General features: G+C 43.9%; 1 protein-coding gene across 3 annotated transcripts in view; it reads left to right on the forward strand.

The window, feature by feature from the left end:
* NF2 (neurofibromin 2) overlaps positions 1–21,426 on the forward strand; it is a 100,008-nt gene that overhangs the window by 21,187 nt on the left and 57,395 nt on the right. For all 3 annotated transcript variants that reach the window (XM_023190668.3, XM_031934581.1, XM_023190670.3), the window contains exons 2-3: positions 16,042–16,167; positions 19,298–19,420. In XM_023190668.3, coding sequence (XP_023046436.1) covers positions 16,042–16,167; positions 19,298–19,420 — 249 coding nt within the window. The remainder of the gene's footprint in view (positions 1–16,041; positions 16,168–19,297; positions 19,421–21,426) is intronic.

A 21,426-nucleotide genomic window follows, 5' to 3' on the forward strand; every position in this document is an offset into this window, starting at 1 on the left:
ATTCTTCCCTCATGGTGTTACAAGAATTAAATTTGAGTAATTTCTGGTAAAGTACTTAGAATAGTACCTAACACAAGGTAAATGCTATATATAATGGTTGTTATCTAAAAGAAATAATAGCCTGGGCAACACGGCGAAACCCTGTCTCTACAAAAAATACAAAAATTAGCCGGTTGTGGTGGTGTGCACCTGTGGTCCTAGCATCTCGGGAGGCTGAGGTAGGAGGATCACATGAACTTGGGAGGGCGAGGCTGCCATGAGCTTCCTGATTGCACCACAGCACTCCAGCCTGGGTGACAGAATGAGACCTTGCCTCAAAAAATAAATAAATAAAATAAATTTAAAAAGAAAAGAAGTTCAGTGCCTGTCACGGCTTGCTCACCTTCTCAGCCTCTCCTCTATGTCCTCACGTACCCTCTTGCTCTGGGCCTGTTGTCCTGGTCCCTCCTTCACTCTGCCACATCTTTGCATAGGCTGTTCTCTTTGCCTGGAATGCCATTCTCACTTGTTGCCTGGCAGAACTATACTCATTCTCCTTCTAGGCTATGCTCAAGAGTTTCCTCCTCTTTGTGCCCAAGGTCACCACATAGCTTCTAAGTGATGGGACTGAGATTTGAAGCCAGATCATCTGTCTTTCAGGCCAGCCCTTTTTCCACTATCCTATGCTACCCAAATAGGAAGTGCAAAAGAGGAGTAGGAGAGAAAAGATTAGAAACCTGAAGAGAACTTAGGTATTTGGTAAACAGGAAAAAGAAAGTGGAAAGAAGAGATCCTTTGAAGGACTTCCTCAACTTAACAACTGTTTGTCTATGGCATTATTTTATTGCATTTGGTGTATGATACTATCTCAAAAGCATTTTGTAAGCTTGCCAGTGGCTTACATTTTTGCCGGGTGAATGACATGACTAATGATCCCTGCTACATTGCCTCAGTGTCTAGTTTGTCATTTTGAATCAAGTGGACATTTTCTGTAAGTGAGTCATTTTCACTTGCCCATGATATAATGAGAATTCCTTACCTTTGGCTTAAAGTGAGGCTTATTTTATAAGAGTTAAGCATTGTCCTGTTGCGTATTTAACATAGTCAGAATGCTCCTGCCTGTATTCAGCCTGGTGTCTTCTCATAACATTTGGTATGCCCACCTAGATAGCAATTGGTAACATCTTTATTCTGAGACTCTTTCATGTACAGATTTTGAAAAGTTAGTTGTCTGTTCAGACGACACTATATCTTTAACTTTTAAAATCCGCTTCCCTCTCACTGACAGTTCAGTTTTGGAAGAGCCTGTATTTTTTTTTGTTTGTTTTGAGACAGAGTCTTGCTCTGTCGCCCAGGCTGGAGTGCAGTGGCTTGATCTCTGCTCACTGCAACGTCCACCTCCCAGGTTCAAGCAATTCTCTTGCCTCAGCCTCCCGTAGCTGGGATTATGGACGTGTGCCACCACACTCGGCTAATTTTTGTATTTTTAGTAGAGACAAAGTTTCACCATATTGGCCAGGATGGTCTCGATCTCCTGACCTTGTGATCCGCCCGCCTCAGCCTCCCAAAGTGCTGGGATTACAGGTGTGAACCACCACGACTGGCCTTTTTTTTTCTTTTTCTTTTTTTTTTTTTTGAAATGGGGTCTCACCCAGACTGGAGTGCGGTGGTGCTATCACAGCTCACTACAGACTTGACCTGCTGGGCTCAAGTGATCCTCCTGCCTAAGCCTCCCAAGTAGCTGGGACTACAGGCAAGAGCCACCGTGCCCAGCTAGAGATGTGTGTGAATTGGTAGGTTCAAGCTAGATATTGGAGGCTCATGAAGCCCAGGTTAAAGAGGCTTGTATTCATCAGATGCGATGAAGAGCTTTGAAGTTTTTACTAGGAGTGTGATTTAAAATGGTTGGCATGCAAAATGATTTGGAATGTTTGGGGTTTGGGGTGGGGAGAGAGAGGTTGGAAATTGGAAACAATTAGAAGGCAAATGCTTTGGGCGAGGTATCACATTGAAACCTGAACAGCAGTGGGACTCACTAGGGGCTGGGACAAAACTAGGCAGATGTAAGCTTCGAGTGAATCCAGGGATCAGGCTGTTCCATGACCAAGAATGAGCAGAAGACCTAGGCTCAAGATTCAGGAGGTTCTGAGGTCTAAAGCCCATCCTCAGTCTCCAAGGTCAGCCAGGCAGAAGGGAATTTGGGTCAAGCCTGGCCAGAGTTGAGCTCAGGAAGTCAGTGCACTTTCTCTTGTCTGGTTCCTGCATGCAATCAGGGTGTTCCTTGTGTAAAACCATCAAGATCCCTAAACTGATGTCTGAACACCAGGCTTCTAGACAGAGCTCCACCATGTGACCGTGTGACATCACTTATTTCCCCCAGGCCTCAGTTCTTCTGAAAGATGAGGGGAAGAACTCACTTTCAAAGGCCCTCAGCTTTAGCATCTTATTTTAGGTGATCTGGGCAGAAGAGGCTCACGGTGCTCCTCTCCCTTTCATGTTTCCTTCTTTGGTAGGAAGTCGTCTCAAGACTTGAGTGTATAGGCATGAGAAAATCTGCTACAGGACAGGAAGAATATTGCTTAAAGCATAAGAGCTACAGCCCTGATGAAAGGGGTAAATTGGCCTGGGAAAAGCCCTGCTGCTGCTACCTGCTTCCCAAGTGACCTTGAACTTAGCTCTTTAAACCTCAGTTCCTGCATCTATAAAATGAGAATAATAGTATCTTTTTTATAGGGTTTTTTGTTTTGTTTGTTTTGAGACGGAGTCTCCCTCTGTCGCCCAGGCTGGAGTACAGTGGCACCATCTCGGCTCACTGCAACCTTCGCCTCCTGGGTTCAAGCGATTCTCATGCCTCAGCCTCCTGAATAGCTGGGATTATAGGAGCGCACTACCACACTTAGCTGATTTTTGTATTTTTAGTAGAGATGGGGTTTCACCATGTTGGCTAGGCTGGCCTTGAACTCCTAACCTCAAGTGATCCTCCTGCCTTGGCCTCCCTAAGTGCTGGGATTACAGGTGTGAGCCACCGTGCCCGGCCAGGGTTGTTTTGAGACATGAATGAGGTGGACCTTAACAGGCACTTGGTCCAGGGCCTGACCCGTAGTAAGCATTTGAGAAATATTACCTATTTATGTTGTCATGGGCTGGGAGTGTGGGAACAGGAAGTGTCTCATGCCAGAAGCACTGTGAATTTTCTCCTTTAATCATTGACTTCATTTTCTTTGAACCTTATTCAGATTATCCATGCCTTTATAATTGTAGACCCTCTATTAGTCCAAATAAAGTGAACTCACCTTATGCCATATTCTTGTTGAAGGATCTTCTTTATTTTATTTTATTTATTTATTTATTTATTGAGACGGAGTCTTGCTCTGTCGCCCAGGCTGGAGTGCAGTGACGCAATCTCGGCTCACTGCAAGCTCCGACTCCCGGGTTCACGCCATTCTCCTGCCTCAGCCTCCCGAGTAGCTGGGACTACAGGCGCCCGCCATGTCGCCCGGCTAGTTTTTTGTATTTTTAGTAGAGACGGGGTTTCACCATGTTAGCCAGGATGGTCTCGATCTCCTGACCTCGTGATCCGCCCGTCTCGTCCTCCCAAAGTGCTGGGATTACAGACTTGAGCCACCGCGCCCGGCCATTTTTTTGTATTTCTAGTAGAGACGGGGTTTCACCATGTTCGCCGGATGGTCTTGATCTCCTGACCCCGTGATCCGCCCGCCTCGGCCTCCCAAAGTGCTGAGATTACAGGCGTGAGTCACCATGCCCGGCCTTCTTTATTTTTTTGAGACAGAATCTCGCTCTGTCACCAGGATGGAGTGCAGTGGCGAGATCTCGGCTCACTACAACCTCCGCTTCTCAGATTTGAGCGATTCTCCTGCCTCAGCCTTCCGAGTAGCTGGGACTACAGGCGTGCACCACCACACCCAGCTAATTTTTGTATTTTTAGTAGAGATGGGGTTTCACCATGTTAGCCAAGATGGTCACGATCTCTTGACCTCATGATCCGCCCGCCTTGGCCTCCCAAAGTGTTGGGATTACAGACGCGAGCCATTGCACCTGGCTACATCTTCTTTTTTGTAACGTGCTATGTAATAAATCTCTATTTAGCTTGATGTCCACGGTGATAGCAGGATTCTTGTCAGATTTCTGCCATAGTTAATTGTTCTGCATTCTTTTGTCCCTAGTATGTCATTTTGAAAATTTTCTTTTTCTTTGTTTTTGATGACTTCTCCAATTATTCATGCTAGTTTTGCATTCCTGTCCAAGAACATTTTTGGTGCTTGTTTATTTTTAATTTCATAAACTAAAGTGCTGGGTTTTAAAAACCCAGAATTGAGTTTTCTCCGAGCTGCTAATCTTTCTAGCCAGCTGGTGATGAGGCTTCTCAATTCTTGTTACAGGATGATGTGTTCTGTCCTCCTGTCTGTGCTTTGTCTAATTTAGGTTCTAAATCCACATGTTTTAGGACATTTTTAGCGCATCAAAATTTATTACCAAAGTAGTGCTGACTTAAGGGAAAAAAATTTTGATGAAATCTTTAGTCACTCGTGTTGACTCAAGGTGCTTGTCCTAGTGCAGGAATCTCTGTGGCACCACTAGGTGGTGCCAGACTGCATCATTTCTAAAGACACAGCCTTTTCTCTTCCAACTCTCGCTGCTGTTGTCTCTTTTGCTTCTTTGCCAAATTTGAACCTAGCTTTGAAAAATTCATATAAAGTTTCTCTTAGTGAGTTATGTTGCTTATAGCTTTTCCCTCCACCTCGCCTGTTTTAGCCTTGTTTCAATAGTTTCGATAGTTGGACATTCAGATAAACTTAAAACTCAAGCCCGGAGTAATTACTAAATGTATCTCGACTGATCTGTGGTTTTAAATTCACCAACAGTGCATCTCCCTACTATCTTAATCATATTGATTTTGAGATTAAATCAGTCTCATAAATATGTTAGTGTTCAGCCCACAGTAGTTCTTATCCATCTGCAGACTTTTTTTTTTTGAGACAGGGTCTCACTCTGTCACCAGGCTGGAGTACAGTGGCTCCCTCTCAGCTCATGGCAACCTCTGCCCCCTGGGTTCAAGTGATTCTGCCTCCACCTCCTGGGTAGCTGGGACTACAGGCGCATGCCACCATGCCCAGCTAATTTTTGTATTTTTAGTAGAGCGGAGTTTCACCATGTTGGCCAGAATGGTCTCAATCTCTTGACCTCGTGATCCGCCTGCCTCGGCCTCCCAAAGTGCTGGGATTACAGGTGTGAGCCACCACGCCTGGCCCCATCTGCAGATATTTTTACCAGTCCTACCCACTCATGCCTATACCTTCTAATGTTATTAAAGTCAGTTTTATTATCATTGATGACCATGAAACTTAATCAAAAGGTCAAGCTAGAAACAGAATATTCAAAATTTATTTCCAGGCAAACGTCTGGGTTCTATAGAAGCTGGTTTACGTGAATAGATCATGCTCTAGCTCTGTTGTTCTGGGAGCTTTTTTGAAGGAATGCATTGTTACATACTAACCACAATTTTTACATTGCCCAGGGCAGGAGTGATCAGTTGGTTGATACTTAGTCAGGAGTTGTGTTTCATAGTCTGGTAGTTGTTACCTGATGTTTAGGCATTTGAAATTTAACCTTGTGCCTTATTTGTGCTGAATTTCCTATTGTTTCCTATTTGTAGTGCTCTGCAAAATTATTCTCAGTATATCACACATTTGTAATTATTGCCAATTACTGAATATCAATAACATGCTAGTTGATAATAACTTCTATTTTTCAGCAGCATTATCATTCCCAATTTTACTACATCAGAGAGTTCATTATTATACAGTCAACTCATGATTATTAGGAGTAAGGAACATAATAGCAGACGTTGAATGAGGGAAAAGAATGTGAATCCACACATAAACTAAAGGTGAAGTCATTTACATCCCTGAAAATGATTTTAAGATACAGAATGAGATGTTAAAGGATTAAAAGAAAATTATTGTAGCAATGAAAAAGTGCTGCATGGTTTATACAAAGTCATGTCAAGCTCATAGACTCAGAGAGTGGTATTAATCCTGAAAGACCACTGGATGATTATGGAAGCCAAGACCCAAAGAGGTTAAGTGACTTACCCAGCAAAGCCAGTTTGGGTGTTTTATAGCTGTTTGACAGAGCTATGATTGCTCTCATGTTGTGAGCTAAATTCCAAAGATAGAGATTGTTGTGTTTGCTTTTGTGGGGACTGTATTGCTTTTATAGCACCATGGTTGTATTGTTTCTTTTTGCTTTGTCATCTGTCAGTCAACTTTGAAGCGAATCTTCTTTGTTTACAGCATAGTAAAATATGGTGATTGCATGGCTCATAAGAGATTTACAAATGAAGAAACTGAGACCCGGTTGAGCTGCATGGCACACCCAAGTCATAGACTTGTGTGTGGTCGAGGCAGAGAATCTAGGATATAGACCTCCCTGCTGGGTTTCTGCCGCTCCCATAACTGCTCTGCACTTCAGCGGGAAAGATGCCAGAAACTGCAAGCATAAGGCCTTTTTCCCCCTAAAAAACTGTAATTCATTTGGTTTTGAAAGACTTATCAGAGTTTAAAAGCTCCATTTTGTGGCTTCCCAAGGTGCTGTGATTTGTTTCTTACTAGTCTCCTTTGTTCTGTGGAAAATTTTCTTCTTTGGTTCTTTGAGATTTAGATTTCCTTGCCAAAGTATTTTTAGAGAGAGGAAATCAGTATGTGTCACCAAAGGGGTAAAATATATACCTTAAGGCCTAATTATGCAATTACATTTTTAATAACAAATGTCATAAATTCTTGCTTCATCGCAATCATTACTTAGAAGACTGTTCTGCTCAGAAGCCTCATCTAGTTATCATGATTATCATCAACATCATCAGCCAACCACAAGCATCAAGCATTTATGGAGTATCCACAGATTATGCAGCACTTGCCAGGGTTCTGGGAGACTTAATCTGTATGTGTGTGTGTGTGTGTGTGAGTGAGTGTATACCCTTCCCTTCAAGGAGTTTGTGATCTGCAGAATTGGAGGAAAGACAGAAAACTTGGGGAAAGACAAGTACCTCATTTTTCAATACATGTAAAGCCCATAGTGATTCATGTATGTGGTATTGGGGGGTGTGGACAACAGGAAGACAAAGGGATGGATCTTAGAAAGGTCTGGTTACAAATAAGTGGAAGCACATAAGTTTGCTGATGTGGGAGGACATAGGCTGGGTTGTAATAAGGTAGAGTAATTGGTTGAAGGAGGGAGGAAACAATTGATGAAGAGTTGAAGATAATAATTTAAATAGATTTGGCATAATAACAGATGATTGGAGAACTGGGAGAAGAAAATTACTTGCTGTAGTTGATTATGGCAGAAACTGACAGGGCAAGAGATTAGAGTTGGGATTTTTGCAAAGAGGGGGTTTCAAGTTTGTGATATCTTTTTTTTTTTTGAGATAGTCTTGCTCTGTCACCCCAGCTGGAGTGCAGTGGTGTGATCTCGGCTCACTGCAACCTTTGCCTCCCAGGTTCAAGCAACTTCTCCTGCCTCAGCTTCCCAAGTAGCTGGGACTACAAGTGTGCGCCACCACGCCCAGCTAATTTTTATATTTTTAGTAGAGACGGGGTTTCACCACGTTGGCCAGGCTAGTCTCGAACTCCTGACCTCAGGTGATCCACCTTCCTCGGCCTCCCAAAGTGCTGGGATTACAGGCATGAGCCACTGCGCCCAGCCTCCACCTATGTGAGATCTTGCCCAGATTTAAATGAAGGATGTAGGGTTCAAGATTGGTAGAGCAGAGGACAAAAGTCTCCCTCTCTCCCTCTCTTTCTCTTTTTGCTACGATCTATTTTTTTTCCCTGCACTTCTTTTCACAGGTGTTGACCCATGATCTATTTCTATTTGGAGGATCTCTTTTTACCTCACGTTGAGAATAATGGTTGAGGTGTGGTGTGTCCTTTAATTATGAAAGGAAATGGCATGGTGGTTTTGCGGTTTAATCATGAGACGCAAGAACAACTTTTGTTGTGTGGTGATACCATACCCTGAATTGAGAGTATCATTGTTAGATGTACGTTACTGCAGTTTTGTATCTTCTTTGCTTAATCAGAATAGATTTTAATGGAATTTATTATTCACTTACTGCACAGCAAAATTACTTTTATAACTCTCCATTGTGTTTTTCTTGTACATTGAGGTATTTGGCATCTTTTTTTTTTTTTTTTTTGAGACGGAGTCTCGCTCTGTCCCCCAGGCTGGAGTGCAGTGGCGCGATCTCGGCTCACTGCAAGCTCCGCCTCCCGGGTTCACGCCATTCTCCTGCCTCAGCCTCCCGACTAGCTGGGACTACAAGTGCCTGCCACAGCGCCTGGCTAATTTTTTGTATTTTTAGTAGAGACGGAGTTTCACCGTGGTCTCGATCTTCTGACCTTGTGATCCGCCCGCCTCCGTCTTCCAAAGAGCTGGGATTACAGGCGTGAGCCACCGCGCCCGGCCTGGCATCTATTTTTCAAAACAGACAAAAGTTGTATTCAGGTTTGGATCTGGTACATTAGCATCTTAAATTCTCAAGTCTCCTATAAACCTGTTCTCTTAGGTCACCTATGACTGCAGAAGTCAGTTATGGATAAACATTGAGAGGGGAAATCACATCATCCTTTGTTTTCTGTTTCTGAAATAATGGCAGACATGTGGCACATGTCCTGAGCCTGGGGAGGCGCCGTTCCTTTTGTTGCTCTATCTGTATGGGAGCTAACCTTTTGACAATTTTTATGGTAAATGCTAGGGCAGCTTGTGGGCTCATTAGAAGAAACTGCTAAGTGAATGCTGAGTTCGTCGGTTCTCTTTCATTTTCTGCGGAGGAGACAGCCAGTCAAACAGCATTCTTTGTGTGGCTGATAATTTAGCCCACCGGACCTCTATGAAATGGAATATTGCTGCTCTTTTAGCTTTTTCCATATTTTAGTCTTCTCTTTAAAGTCAACATTTCTCCATAGGTTCTAATACTTAGGCATTTCATATATAGTAGCCAAATTCAGTTCATTTTCTTCAAGAAAGTTGTCCTTTTCAAACTGTGGCCTTTTCTTGTCCCGTGGGTCTGGTTTCTTACTCATCCCGCACTGTTGTATCAGCGGTTACCAGGATTCGATTGTTGATGGCTGTATGTCCCAAAGAAAGCAGTGGGAGAAATGCAGCTGTCAAAGCAAAAAACAAATGGCAGTTTTAGGGTTGAGTCTCAACCTGGCCAGTTGCAAGATGGCTGTTCAGTAGATGTTATTCCTAATGCTTCCCTGGTTAATAGACCTCAATCAGTCCTGCAGGTTATTGGTGCTGGTTGCTTCCTATAACAGAGGAGTACTGCATTCCAGCTATGTTCCTGCTGTGGAACATAAGTGTTTAGTGCTATTTACTTAAAACATTCTAGGTTGACAAATTACGAGCACTTCACTCTGGGTAAAGCTCATAAATTCAGCTCCTACAAAAAAATAGCAAGCTGACAGCACTTAGTCCTGTTTATAAAGTTCATACACATCTATCTATGATACAGGCACAAGTATATATCTATGAAATAGCACTGCAGCCTGTTAAAGTAATGGGTGAGCACAGCCACAAAGGTGAGAAGCATCGGACTTCCAGACTCCTCCCATTAGCCTCTATGCATGAAGGGGACCTTGAGGAGGAGGTCTGTGGAAGGGAGCTTCCAGGCATTGGAGTCCACATTTGTGCTTTCTGCCTTTCTCACCGCAAGTCACCTTTCCACCTCTCTCTTTCCTTCTGCAAAATGAGCATCTGCCTTTTAGCCTCCCTCTTCTTCACTAGGCTGAGATGAGGCAGGGAACTGTGGTGGATCCAGAGTAAGTTTGAACACTTTGGCTGGGTGAAAAGCAATGGGGTTAAATAAACGTTTAATCAGAACCAGGAGCTGTTCTTTTGGCAACATGTTGAGGAAAAATGATAAACCCTAACAAAAAGGCCCTCAAGTGGCATGAGTGCAGAGCCTGAAAGCCTTACGTGCCATCAGGTATCCAAAAAGGACATTTTTAAACCAGAAAATAAACATGAAATTCATCCCGCTAGTCCTAGGTTCTTGGAGCCCCGCAGGTGTTGTTACAGGATGCATCACTGCTTCGAATCGGTGACTGAACAACCCAGTTCCTAATCAGCGTGGAGAGTCAGAGCTGTCACACGCACTGGGCTGAAGCTGCATATTCAGTACTGCATTGAACATTCAGTACTGCAGATAGGATAATTATGCTGTTTGTCAGATACTAGAAAAGTGCAAAGAACATTCCTTCACTTTGCAACAGCTTGGACCCAAGTGGCAGACCTGCTGTTCCCTCCGGCTGGCGTGACCTCCCTATTGTCAGCCCCTTCACCACAGCTCAGCTACCCCCTGGCTTTCAAGACACAGCTCAAACAGCATCTCCTCAGGAAAGACCTTACTCCCGGAGACCCACGCCCAAGTTGTGTTGCCACAGCACCCTGTTCTGTTAGCACTTACCAAGTTGCATTTTTTGTGGTCCATTTACCTGTCTTCCCTGTCAGACATGAACAGGGACAGTGTCTTGTCCTCAATTCATCATTTATCTCCTGTTTTGAGCACAATGACCAGGACGTAGTGGATGCTCAATAAAAGTTTGTCAAATGAGTGATAGTATGGTTAGCTCAGTGAGAATTGATGGTGCCCTTTGTGATCTGTCATCCATCATCCTTGGTGTGAAGCAGGGCTGGGAGGCTTTAAACAGTGCCACTTGAGAATCTAAGGAGAGGAGGCAGAGTTACAATGAACAATAACTACCCCTTACTGAGTATTTATTTGCTGTGGGCCAAGCACTATCTTAGGGTTTTTAAATGTATCAGTGCACTTAATCCTTCGATCAGTCTGCTAAGATGGGTTCTGTTTATTATCCCCATTGCAAAGCACAAGGAAGTTCAGTCACTTGCCCAAGGTCACACGGTGACAGTGCAGAGATTCATACCAATGGTAGATAACCATCACTTATCTATATTCCTTTTAGACTAGTTCCTGGAATGATTAAGCCCTCATGTGCTGAGGCACCCATCTTAGGTAACAGTTTAACTTCTTTCTTATTTCTAGAATGGTACTAGTGTGTTCCATACTTGGGAGAATGGAGAAAATGGTCACCAGATATTCTGTGTTTTTTGGTTCAGATGAGAGAGGTAGAGTTAGTTGACAAATAATTGATGTTAGGTATTTTTATTTTATTTTATTATTATTTTTTGTTCTTGATTTTAGATGGTAGTTTTGGTCCTTTTGGAAACACAGCATTATCCTCCAGCCAGACTGAACTATCCTACTCCCATTTCATGTAAGGACGACTGACTTCTTTTTTTGCCTCTAGACCTGTGCATATGCTATTCCCTCTGCCTGGAACATAACTTACCTGCTTGCTCCTCCTTCCCCAAGCCTAGTCTTCACTTGGTTCCTCTCTTCTACCAGGAACCAGTTTAGATGTCGTTTCCCTACCCGTCCAGGATAGGAGGTTCCCACAGCCCCTGAGTGTCCCTGTGGTGGCACTCACAAGTGTTGTAGTGCTGAAAGCCCACTCCTGGGGTTTTATGTGTGCAGTGAAGGAGGTGATTATCTGTTCCCAGCCAGTTCATGTCCTAGTCCGTTGAGAGTAGAGACTTGTTTCTTATTCTCTATCTGTCCCCTGTACCTTGGGCAGTGCTTGGACACAATGTGTGTGTTCACTATTTGTGGAAGAAGTGGGTGAGCGGGAGTTAACTGGCTTTAAGTCTTTGAATTTTGAGTTTTTGAAGTAGTCAAGTCCATCCTGTGGACAGCCATTGTTTGCCATGTCTTGTATGTACACACTTGCCTGGGCACTGTGGGGAGCAGAAAGAGGACTAATACTGCCCTTGTGCTGAGGCACCTACAGTCTCAGGAGATATTCAGAGGACAGTGAGTCACTTCACAGCATCAGCATGGTGTAATGGATGAGTGATGACACTGAAGATGAGCTTGGTCATATTCTGGCAAGTTGGCCGACATCTGGAAGCCCCGTCCACACCCCAAGACCTCTTTCCCCAGGGTGACCTGAGAACCACCCAGAGCAACTGTGACCAATGGTGCTTGTTTTTTATTTTTTTTTGAGACAGAGTCTCAGTCTGTCACCCAGGCTGGAATGCAGTGGCATGATCTCGGCTCACTGCAAGCTCTGCCTTCTGGGTTCACACCATTCTCCTGCCTCAGCCTCCCGAGTAGCTGGGACTATAGGCACCTGCCATCACACCCAGCTAATTTTTTGTGTTTTTAGTAGAGACGGGATTTCACCATGTTAGCCAAGATAGTCTCGATCTCCTGACCTCGTGATCCTCCTGCAATGGTGCTTGTTTTTTAAGGAAGTAGAAACCCAAATTAGGAGACTGAGCAAACCTCATGCATTTGGGGAAGGGCTTGTTGAAAAGTGGAACCTGATGTAGGTAACAACATGTTGAAGTTAGATTTAACCAAACAGGAAAACTTCTTAATTGCTTAAAGACAACCTTTTAGTTTATAAGTGGAATTAGGGCTTTAAATAAAATATGTTTGGCTGTCTTTACTTGGTTTCCTCAGGCACCTTCACTCCTCTTGTCTAAAACTTAATTGCTTGTCTATCCCTGCCAGATTTGCTGCTTCTCCTTGATTCCCTCTCTCCTTCAGTGGAACCACCTGGTACTCAAGCCAGACACACAGGTGTCCCTCTTAATTTTGTCTCCTCTGGTCCTGCTCAGGCACCTGTTCTGTGACTCTGCCTCTTTTCCGTTTCTCAGGCTGCCTTCTCTCCCTTCTACTGCCTTTCTTATGTCAGGGATTGGCCTACTTGCTGGCCTTCTTGATCCAGGGCACCTTTCCTTCAACTCATACACCAACCTGTTGTCAGAGCCCATCCAGAATGCAGATTGGAGCTTATGACTCCTCTGCTCAAGGATCTTCAAAGACTTCGTGGCTTTTGGCTGAAGTCGAGCCACCTGGTCTCACATGGAGCCCCATTCCCGCCATGTACCTCCTGTCTGTTTCGGTTCTACCAGATGACTAGCAGTTTCCTGTAGAAAGCATGACTTTTAAAAAAGACTTACTTCCTTCTCTCCTACATCTAACTCTCACTTGCTCTTTAAAGCCTGCTCTGACCTAGGTCTTGCCTATTTCTCCTGCAAAACACTGCTTCCACCATTTTGTAGCATCAGTGTCTAACACTGGTTGGCATGTAGGGTGTGCTGTATAATCCTTGTTGAAAGAGTAAGTGGGAGGTAACAGGCTTAATTCACATTGAGCTGTAAATGAGCAATATCTGACTCTTCTGAGAATGGATTTTGTTTCAAACACTGGTTACTTACTGGAAAAGGTGTCTGGGGAGTGCTGGACAGCAAGAACAAAGGGACCCCACAGAACAGGAAAAGAGGCACTCTAGGGTCTGTGGTTTGCCTATGTTAGATCACCATGAAAAAGGCCAGTGTGTGCTTTGTCAGCTGGCAAAGAATCCTGTGACTCAGTTTCCTTATTTGCACAAAAAGGGGATGAGTCTACCTTAGGCAATTGCTCATGCTCATTTCCAACTCTTGATAGTCTACGATCCTTTGTGTCAAAGTTAAAAATCTAAGTAGGGCATTCTGAATTGGTGTCAGAGTTGATGCACTTCTCACTGTGTTGCAAATGCCAAGGGGGACAAGTACATTGTCTTTTTGCATTCAACAAAGACAGTTTTGCATTTTAAAAACCAGGTAGAAGGGAATACAGGAAAACCGCATTAATACAATTTTATGCTGGAGAATTTAAACTCCCAAATCAGGAAATTCGCTCATCATTCCCGTGGCAGTTTTTGTTTCTATGCACTGCACACCCCCCTTGCAGACAGCCCCATCTTGCCAAAGCCCGGCCCCGCCATGAACATGAGTTACAGCAGACTGGGAATCGTTACCTTGATCTTCTCAACCCTGGGGTGTTTAACTTTTCCAAGTGAATGCCTGTTCTTTAATGTTACATTATCTTGTAGCAAGGTAGTCATTTATAATTTATATACTAGAGCTGCCTTAAAATAGAGACAAGAGGATAATCAGCATCCTGAAGCTTCTAGTTTTCCAGAATAACACTTCTTCAGTGAGGTCTGCCTATAGAAATTAAAACTTTTGGTGAATTAAAAAGCCCTTTGTCTTATTGTCAGACTGGGAAATGGATGTGCCCATTACTCAGCCTTAAAAAGGAGGGAGATCATCTGTTAAAAATAAAACTCATCATTTTCTTTTATTCTTCTCAAAATAATCCCTAAAGATCTCAATCTTTATGGTGTTGCAGTGGCCCCACTATAGTCAGGGAGGAGACAGGGCAGAAGCTGAAGGATAGGAGAAACGGCGCTGCTAAAAGATGAAAACCAGTATGCATCTCAACTACTTGTCTGCTGCAGTCCTGATATTCTTCCATCTAGGTTGCTGCTTTGCTTGACTTTGACTGCAAACACAGAGAAGGAATGGGCTTTCCTGTTGCGTACCTTGTAGAGAACCCACTGTTCATTCATATGTGTTAAAAATAAAAAGCCTACTTGAAAACTTCTCTGTAGAATCAGGTTTTAGCAAAAACCAATCAGGTATTAGAGGTCTAATTTATTTTTCCCTTCTTGGTTTTATAGCAAGTCTCTAAACACTAATAATTTTTTTTTTCTTTTGAGACGGAGTCTTGCTTTGTCGCCAGACTGGACTGCAGTTGGTGCAATCTCGGCTCATTGCCATCTCTGCCTCCTGGGTTCGAGCAATTCTGCTGCTTCAGCCTCCCAAGTAGCTGGGACTACAGGCGTGCAACCATGCCTGCTAATTTTTTGTATTTTACTAGAGACGGGGTTTCACCATGTTGGCCAGGATTGTCTCGATCTCCTGACTTCATGATCCGCCCGCCTCAGCCTCCTAAAGTGCTGGGATTACAGGCATGAACCACCGCGCCCGGCTGCCTAAGAATTTTTTTCATTTCTTTTCATTAGACATCTTCAGTGTACCAAGACTTTGAGTGGAGATTTCTAATGAGGGCAGGAAGGGATGGATGCTTCTGCAGTTGAGTGGTCTCCTTTTTCCCATGTCTGTTGAAAGATTACTCTTTCATGACCACCATTTCTGTGATGCATCTCATATGATCCTAATGCACTCGAGTTTGTATTTGAATGTCCATCTGATATTTAGGGGTGGTTCGGGCAAGGAGGGGGCAAGCAGTAACTAAGAGGTTGTATGGGAACATCCTGGGTGGTTTAACTTGAAAGCCACTAGGTGGCAACATTTACTAAGCTGCCGGCCATTCTCTTCCCTTAAGACATTGAACTTGCTTTTCCACATTGCAGATGGAATAGCTGAGAAGAGTTTAGTAGCCATTGCTTCAGGTTCTTTTGAAAGTGAGGCTATAGGATAAACACACTACAGTATATTGGTATCTGTTCACCACCTGGATTTAGATACCAGGAGTTTGAAATTGCTCTGGGTGACTGGGTGAGTAGCTTCCCCTTTGGCCTCAGTTAGGCATCCTTGATAGGAGAGACCTGTGATTGAACTATCTGGTCTCTCATGGTTCTTTTTCTCCATGATTTACGACTTTGATTATAATTTCTTTACATTAAAAAAAAACTTGTAGTAAAACCAGTCTTATTTAAAGGAATACTAGCCTTTTATCAAGGGCAAAATAATGATTTTACAAAAAAATCAACAAAATTTCAAGGAAATGAATGTCCCTAGAAGCTAGCTATCTCTTCAAGTTAACTCAAGAGGCTAGACTCTCCTAAATGAGGATGCTTATTTACCAGCTTTCCTCAATTAGCAGCTTTGGGGATGTTAAAATCCGTAAGGAACTGTCCAAGGGATGCATTGTGTATGCTTTGCAGTGATTAAGCCATTAAGCTCTAATTGGTATTTTCCCACTCATGGGTTTGTGAAGGAAGCTTTAAAATTATTTAGGAATTCAGTCCTCATCAGCTGTCTTAGTATCATCCCCACGTTTTGGAATCTGAGAGTGGGAGAGTGCAGAGAAAAGGTTTTTGTGCAAGTGGATTATGATTTTTGCTCACAGTGTCCTTCCCCATTGGTTTGTTATTGCAGATGAAGTGGAAAGGGAAGGACCTCTTTGATTTGGTGTGCCGGACTCTGGGGCTCCGAGAAACCTGGTTCTTTGGACTGCAGTACACAATCAAGGACACAGTGGCCTGGCTCAAAATGGACAAGAAGGTTGGGCTAGATCTCGATGAAACTAGCGGGTCTGACGTGTGCTTTCCAGTTTTTCCCTGAGCCGGCTCATCACTGGGGCACTGTAGCTGTGTAGTAGAGAAGGGGGCACATTCCTGAATTAAGTCATGCAGAAAGCAGGACCTGGAGATGCTACTGGTTTCCTACTCCTCACAGGCTCTCCTGGGCAAGCAGAAGTTACCAGGATTAGACTGCTGCTGGCCCTGGCTTCTTTACCCATTGTTACCAGCCTGATTGCTTCTGGCTTTATGCCTTTCAGTTAATGAATAAAAACTTTATGAATAAAAATTACTGTTATCTTCTTATACTTAAAAATAACCGGCCGGGCGCGGTGGCTCAAGCCTGTAATCCCAGCACTTTGGGAGGCCGAGACGGGCAGATCACGAGGTCAGGAGATCGAGACTATCCTGGCTAACACGGTGAAACCCCGTCTCTACTAAATACAAAAAACTAGCCAGGCGAGGTGGTGGGCGCCTGTAGTCCCAGCTACTCGGGAGGCTGAGGCAGGAGAATGGCGTAAACCCGGGAGGCGGAGCTTGCAGTGAGCTGAGATCCGGCCACTGCACTCCAGCCTGGGCGACAGAGCGAATCTCTGTCTCAAAAAAAAAAAAAAAAAAAAAAAAAAAATTTGTGTCTTTTGGAGAGTACTGGGGCTTGTGTTCTTTAGGAAATTTTTAAAAGTCTTTTTGAGAAACACCATAGTCTGATGTGAATTAGTCATTAATATTATCTAAGGAATAGAGAGTGCCTGGTCCCCAGGGTGAAAGAATGTCCATTTTGTCCTCAGGATTCTCTGGGGCTTCTGAAGCATGGCAAAGCAAGCTGGGCTCCTGGCAATTTTTATTATTATTATATATTTTTTGAGACGGAGTCTCACTCTGTCGCCCCAGGCTGGAGTGCAGTGGCCGGATCTCAGCTCACTGCAAGCTCTGCCTCCCGGGTTTATGCCGTTCTCCTGCCTCAGCCTCCCGAGTAACGGGGACTACAGGCGCCCGCCACCTCGCCCGGCTAGTTTTTTGTATTTTTTAGTAGAGACGGGGTTTCACCGTGTTAGCCAGGATGGTCTCGATCTCCTGACCTCGTGATCCGCCCGTCTCGGCCTCCCAAAGTGCTGGGATTACAGGCTTGAGCCACCGCGCCCGGCGGTCCTGGCAATTTTAATGTGGCTTGGAAATGAATTTTGCCTAAGGGAACTGCCCTCTGCATGGGTTCATATATTCACACAGAGATACACTTGCTTACTGACCTGCCTACCTAGCCATGAAAAGCAGGTTGGGAGTAGCACTGTATGCTTTTGTCAGTAACTCCTAAAAGACACCTGAACTTCAAAGTAAGTCAATGTCTAATTCTTACCCCAAATGATGCCCCCCAGTTGCCTACCTGAGCATGATAAATAATGAAAGCTTTCTTTTTTTTTTTTTTTTTACCACTTTGACTCAAAGCTTAAGTGTTCAAATTGTGTTCAGATATGTACACAGTAATCTAAATCATCACGTTGGAATCCCTGCTGGTTGTAAGTTCGATGGTAATTCCCAATAATCATGAGCATCTAAGTGCCACTGGGGGCCATTGTCAGTGAGGGTGTCATAGACCAGATTTTGAATCACCTTGGCATTGCCATCTGGAATTTGGGAGAGAGCGTGGAGAGTTATGTGTCAAAGACAGCAAAACTTTTTGTATATTTTTCATGATTCTTAGCAAAGTGAATTTTAGTCATAGCTGAGTGTAGGCCAAATGGATATTAGATTGGGGGCACCAGGAGCCATGGAACTTGCTGCTCAAGGGAAATACATTACGACACATGTTAATGGAGCCTTGTAGCCTGTCACATGGCATGTTTGTGGCTTGAAATTCACTCTGGGCCGGGCGCGGTGGCTGAAGCCTGTAATCCCAGCACTTTGGGAGGCCGAGACGGGCGGATCATGAGGTCAGGAGATCGAGACCATCCTGGCTAACACGATAAAACCCCGTCTCTACTAAAAAATACAAAAAACTAGCCGGGTGAGGTGGCGGGCGCCTGTAGTCCCCGTTACTCGGGAGGCTGAGGCAGGAGAATGGCGTGAACCCGGGAGGCGGAGCTTGCAGTGAGCTGAGATCCGGCCACTGCACTCCAGCCTGGGCGACAGAGCGAGACTCCGTCTCAAAAAAAAAAAAAAAAAAAATTCACTCTGGAGAGCAGATAGTTCAAGCTTTACAGGGGTGAATGGAATTGTTAGAAGATTAAAGGCAGTGGTTTACAGACTGTGCTTCAAGTATTTTGTGGGGCATCTCTGGAGGTTGCTTGAAACAAAGGGTTGCCATGATGGACACATTTTACTTCTGTTGCTCAGTTAATGTTTAGATGATTTCATAATGATCTAGTTCATCATCTCTAAGCTGTATTCTTTTTTTTTTTTTAAGAGAGTTTTGTTCTTGTTGCCCAGGCTAGAGTGCAATGGCGCAATCTTGGCTCACTGCAACCTCCACCTTCTGGGTTCAAGAGATTCTCCTGCCTCAGCCTCCCTAGTAGCTGAAATTACACGCTTCCACCACCACACCTGGCTAATTTTTTTGTATTTTTAGTAGAGACGGGGTTTCACCGTGTTGGCCAGGCTGGTCTTGAACTCCTGACCTTAAGTGATCCACCCGCTTCGGCCTCCCAGAGTGCTGGGATTATAGGTGTGAGCCACCAGCCCGGCCCTCTAAGCTGTATTCTAACCCGGACCTAAATATTGGCAGTAGGCAGCAAGAAAAAAGAATAAAGGAAGATTCCACTACTTCAGATAATTAAAAAACCTTCCACCTACCATAAAGGACAGTGCCCAAGACTACTGAATGATAAATTTCTAGTTTTTAACTATTCTGTGGCCCTGAGAACATTTATGCCTTAATCCTAGCTCTACTCACTTCTTGGGGCTATTGATAAATTTGTTTCGGAAACACCATGGGAAGTGAATATTACCTCTTTATGACTTTGTGAATGCTTCAAACTGTAGAATCACAACTTTCAGGAAATGTGATAAATTTAGTGGGAAAAAAATTTAATGCACACCTTGCAAAAGCTTCTTTGAGGGTAGCGCAGAGGAAGAAATGCCAATATAGTGTGTTTGTCTTTTGCTCTGCAATTCTGCAGGTACTGGATCATGATGTTTCAAAGGAAGAACCAGTCACCTTTCACTTCCTGGCCAAATTTTATCCTGAGAATGCCGAAGAGGAGCTGGTTCAGGAGATCACACAACATTTATTTTTCTTGCAGGTACATCAGTCCAGGCTACCCCCTAGTTCTGAGAGAACTTGCCCAGGAATGGTTGCAGAGTTGGCCTCAGAGTTGACCACAAACACCTTTGTATTGCAAAAATATTCTACCTCTGGAAAGTCAGCTCCTTTGGTTCTGTAATGGAAAAAAGTCTTCAGAACAGAACTATACTTGAGTGATGAAAATTGGTGTCAGATGAAATTGTGAAGGTGTGATGGTGAAGAATGGATACAAGTAGCTACCTAACTTAAAATCTCCTTGAAAATGGATCCTGTTTTCTTCTAGCTAACTTAAAAGTACTCAATCGTTTCAAAGGAAGGCTAAACAGAGAGTCGTATAAAGCAGTAGTTCTTCCAAAAGTTTAAAATCCACTCTCATTAAGAGAGAACTTCAGCCGGGCATGGTGGCTCACGCCTGTAATCCCAGCACTTTGGGAGGCCGAGGTGGGCAGATCACAAGGTCAGGAGTTCGAGACCAGCCTGACCAACATAGTGAAACCCCATCTCTACTAAAAATACAAAAATTAGCCAGGCGTGATGGCCCATGCCTGTAATCCCAGCTACTCAGGAGGCTGAGGCAGGAGAATCACTTGAACCCAGGAGGCAGAGGTTGCAGTGAACCAAAATTGAGCCACTTCACTTCAGCCTGGGTGACAGAGTGAGACTCTGTCTACAACAAAAAGAGAAAACTTCAGGGTTCTAGTGACACTCAGTTTGTCCCCCATATGTGGTACTTCAGACATCATGCTTCATGCTATGCGTGTCTTTAATTGTCCTGTTTCTTCCTTACTTCCTCATTAGATTGTAAGCCCCTTAAAGGCAAGGCTCATTAAGTGCACAGTAGGCATTCCATAAGTAATTGTCCAACCGAATTGAAGAAATTAGGAAATTCATAATTACAGGTTGACCATTCAGAGGCACAGGGAGGGGAACTGGTCTGAGAATGAAAACCTTATCAGTTTCACTTATGTTCTTACTGCAGGTCAGAGTGGCTCCCCAGTTTCATGGCCACTTTCAGTGATTGGCACGGGGGCTATTTGTGTGCTCAAAGGTTTCAGTAATGTAAAAGATGGCAGTAGGGGCATTAATTACGTGATTTCCCGGAGATAGATGGGTAGTCTGTCACATAGCCCTCCTGTAATTAATTTTAGCCTCAGTATATTGTGTTCAGCAAATATTAAGTTAAATATAATAAGACCCCCTAAATTCTTTTTTAAAAAGGTCTGGGTGGGTGTGTGTGTGTGTGTGCATGCAAAAGAGGTGACAAATTTATTTCGGATGTTTTCAAATCAAAGGGACACTCTTAGGCTGGGCGTGGTGGGTCACGCCTGTAATCCCAGGACTTTGGGAGGCCAAGGCGGGCAGATATCTGAGGTCAGGAGTTTGAGACCACCCTGACCAACATGGAGAAACCCCATCCTTACTAAAAATATAAAATTAGCCGGGCGCGGTGGCACATGCCTGTAATCCCAGGTACTCGGGAGATTGAGGCAGGAGAATCGCTTGAACTCAGGAGGTGGAGGTTGCAGTGAACCGAGATCGCGCCATTGCACTCTAGCCTGGGCAACAAGGGCGAAACTCCTTCTCAAAAAAAAAAAAAAGGGACACTCTTTCAGTTTTTCTATAGTGTTGCTTTTTCCCCCTTTTTGGAAATGAACCCAAGGGATTAGAAAGTTTCACTGCTTCAGAAACATCTCAGGTTTCATTTTCTCTCTTAAGAATGTAAAATTGCTTTTAAAACCTGAGAAGAATTTTTGTGTTTGAACGAAAGCACATAATCATCTCCTAGGTCCCAGAATGTCCTAATGTTGTAGAAATGGCTTTCTTGTAAGCACTTGGAAGCACTGCCTGTCTCTTGTGTGACTTTGGCTTGATTTTCCCCATACTGAAATGTTAAGGCATTTTTATGACTGAGCAAGGCAGAATTTACTGCTTTTATGAATCCGGTGACTATTGACATCTGTGAGAGGAGAGCTGGCTTTCCTGTTGTGTTTATTTCAATGTTCC

Source organism: Piliocolobus tephrosceles, chromosome 19 (assembly GCF_002776525.5).
Source record: "Piliocolobus tephrosceles isolate RC106 chromosome 19, ASM277652v3, whole genome shotgun sequence".
In the NCBI taxonomy this organism is placed as follows: Eukaryota; Metazoa; Chordata; class Mammalia; order Primates; family Cercopithecidae; genus Piliocolobus; species Piliocolobus tephrosceles.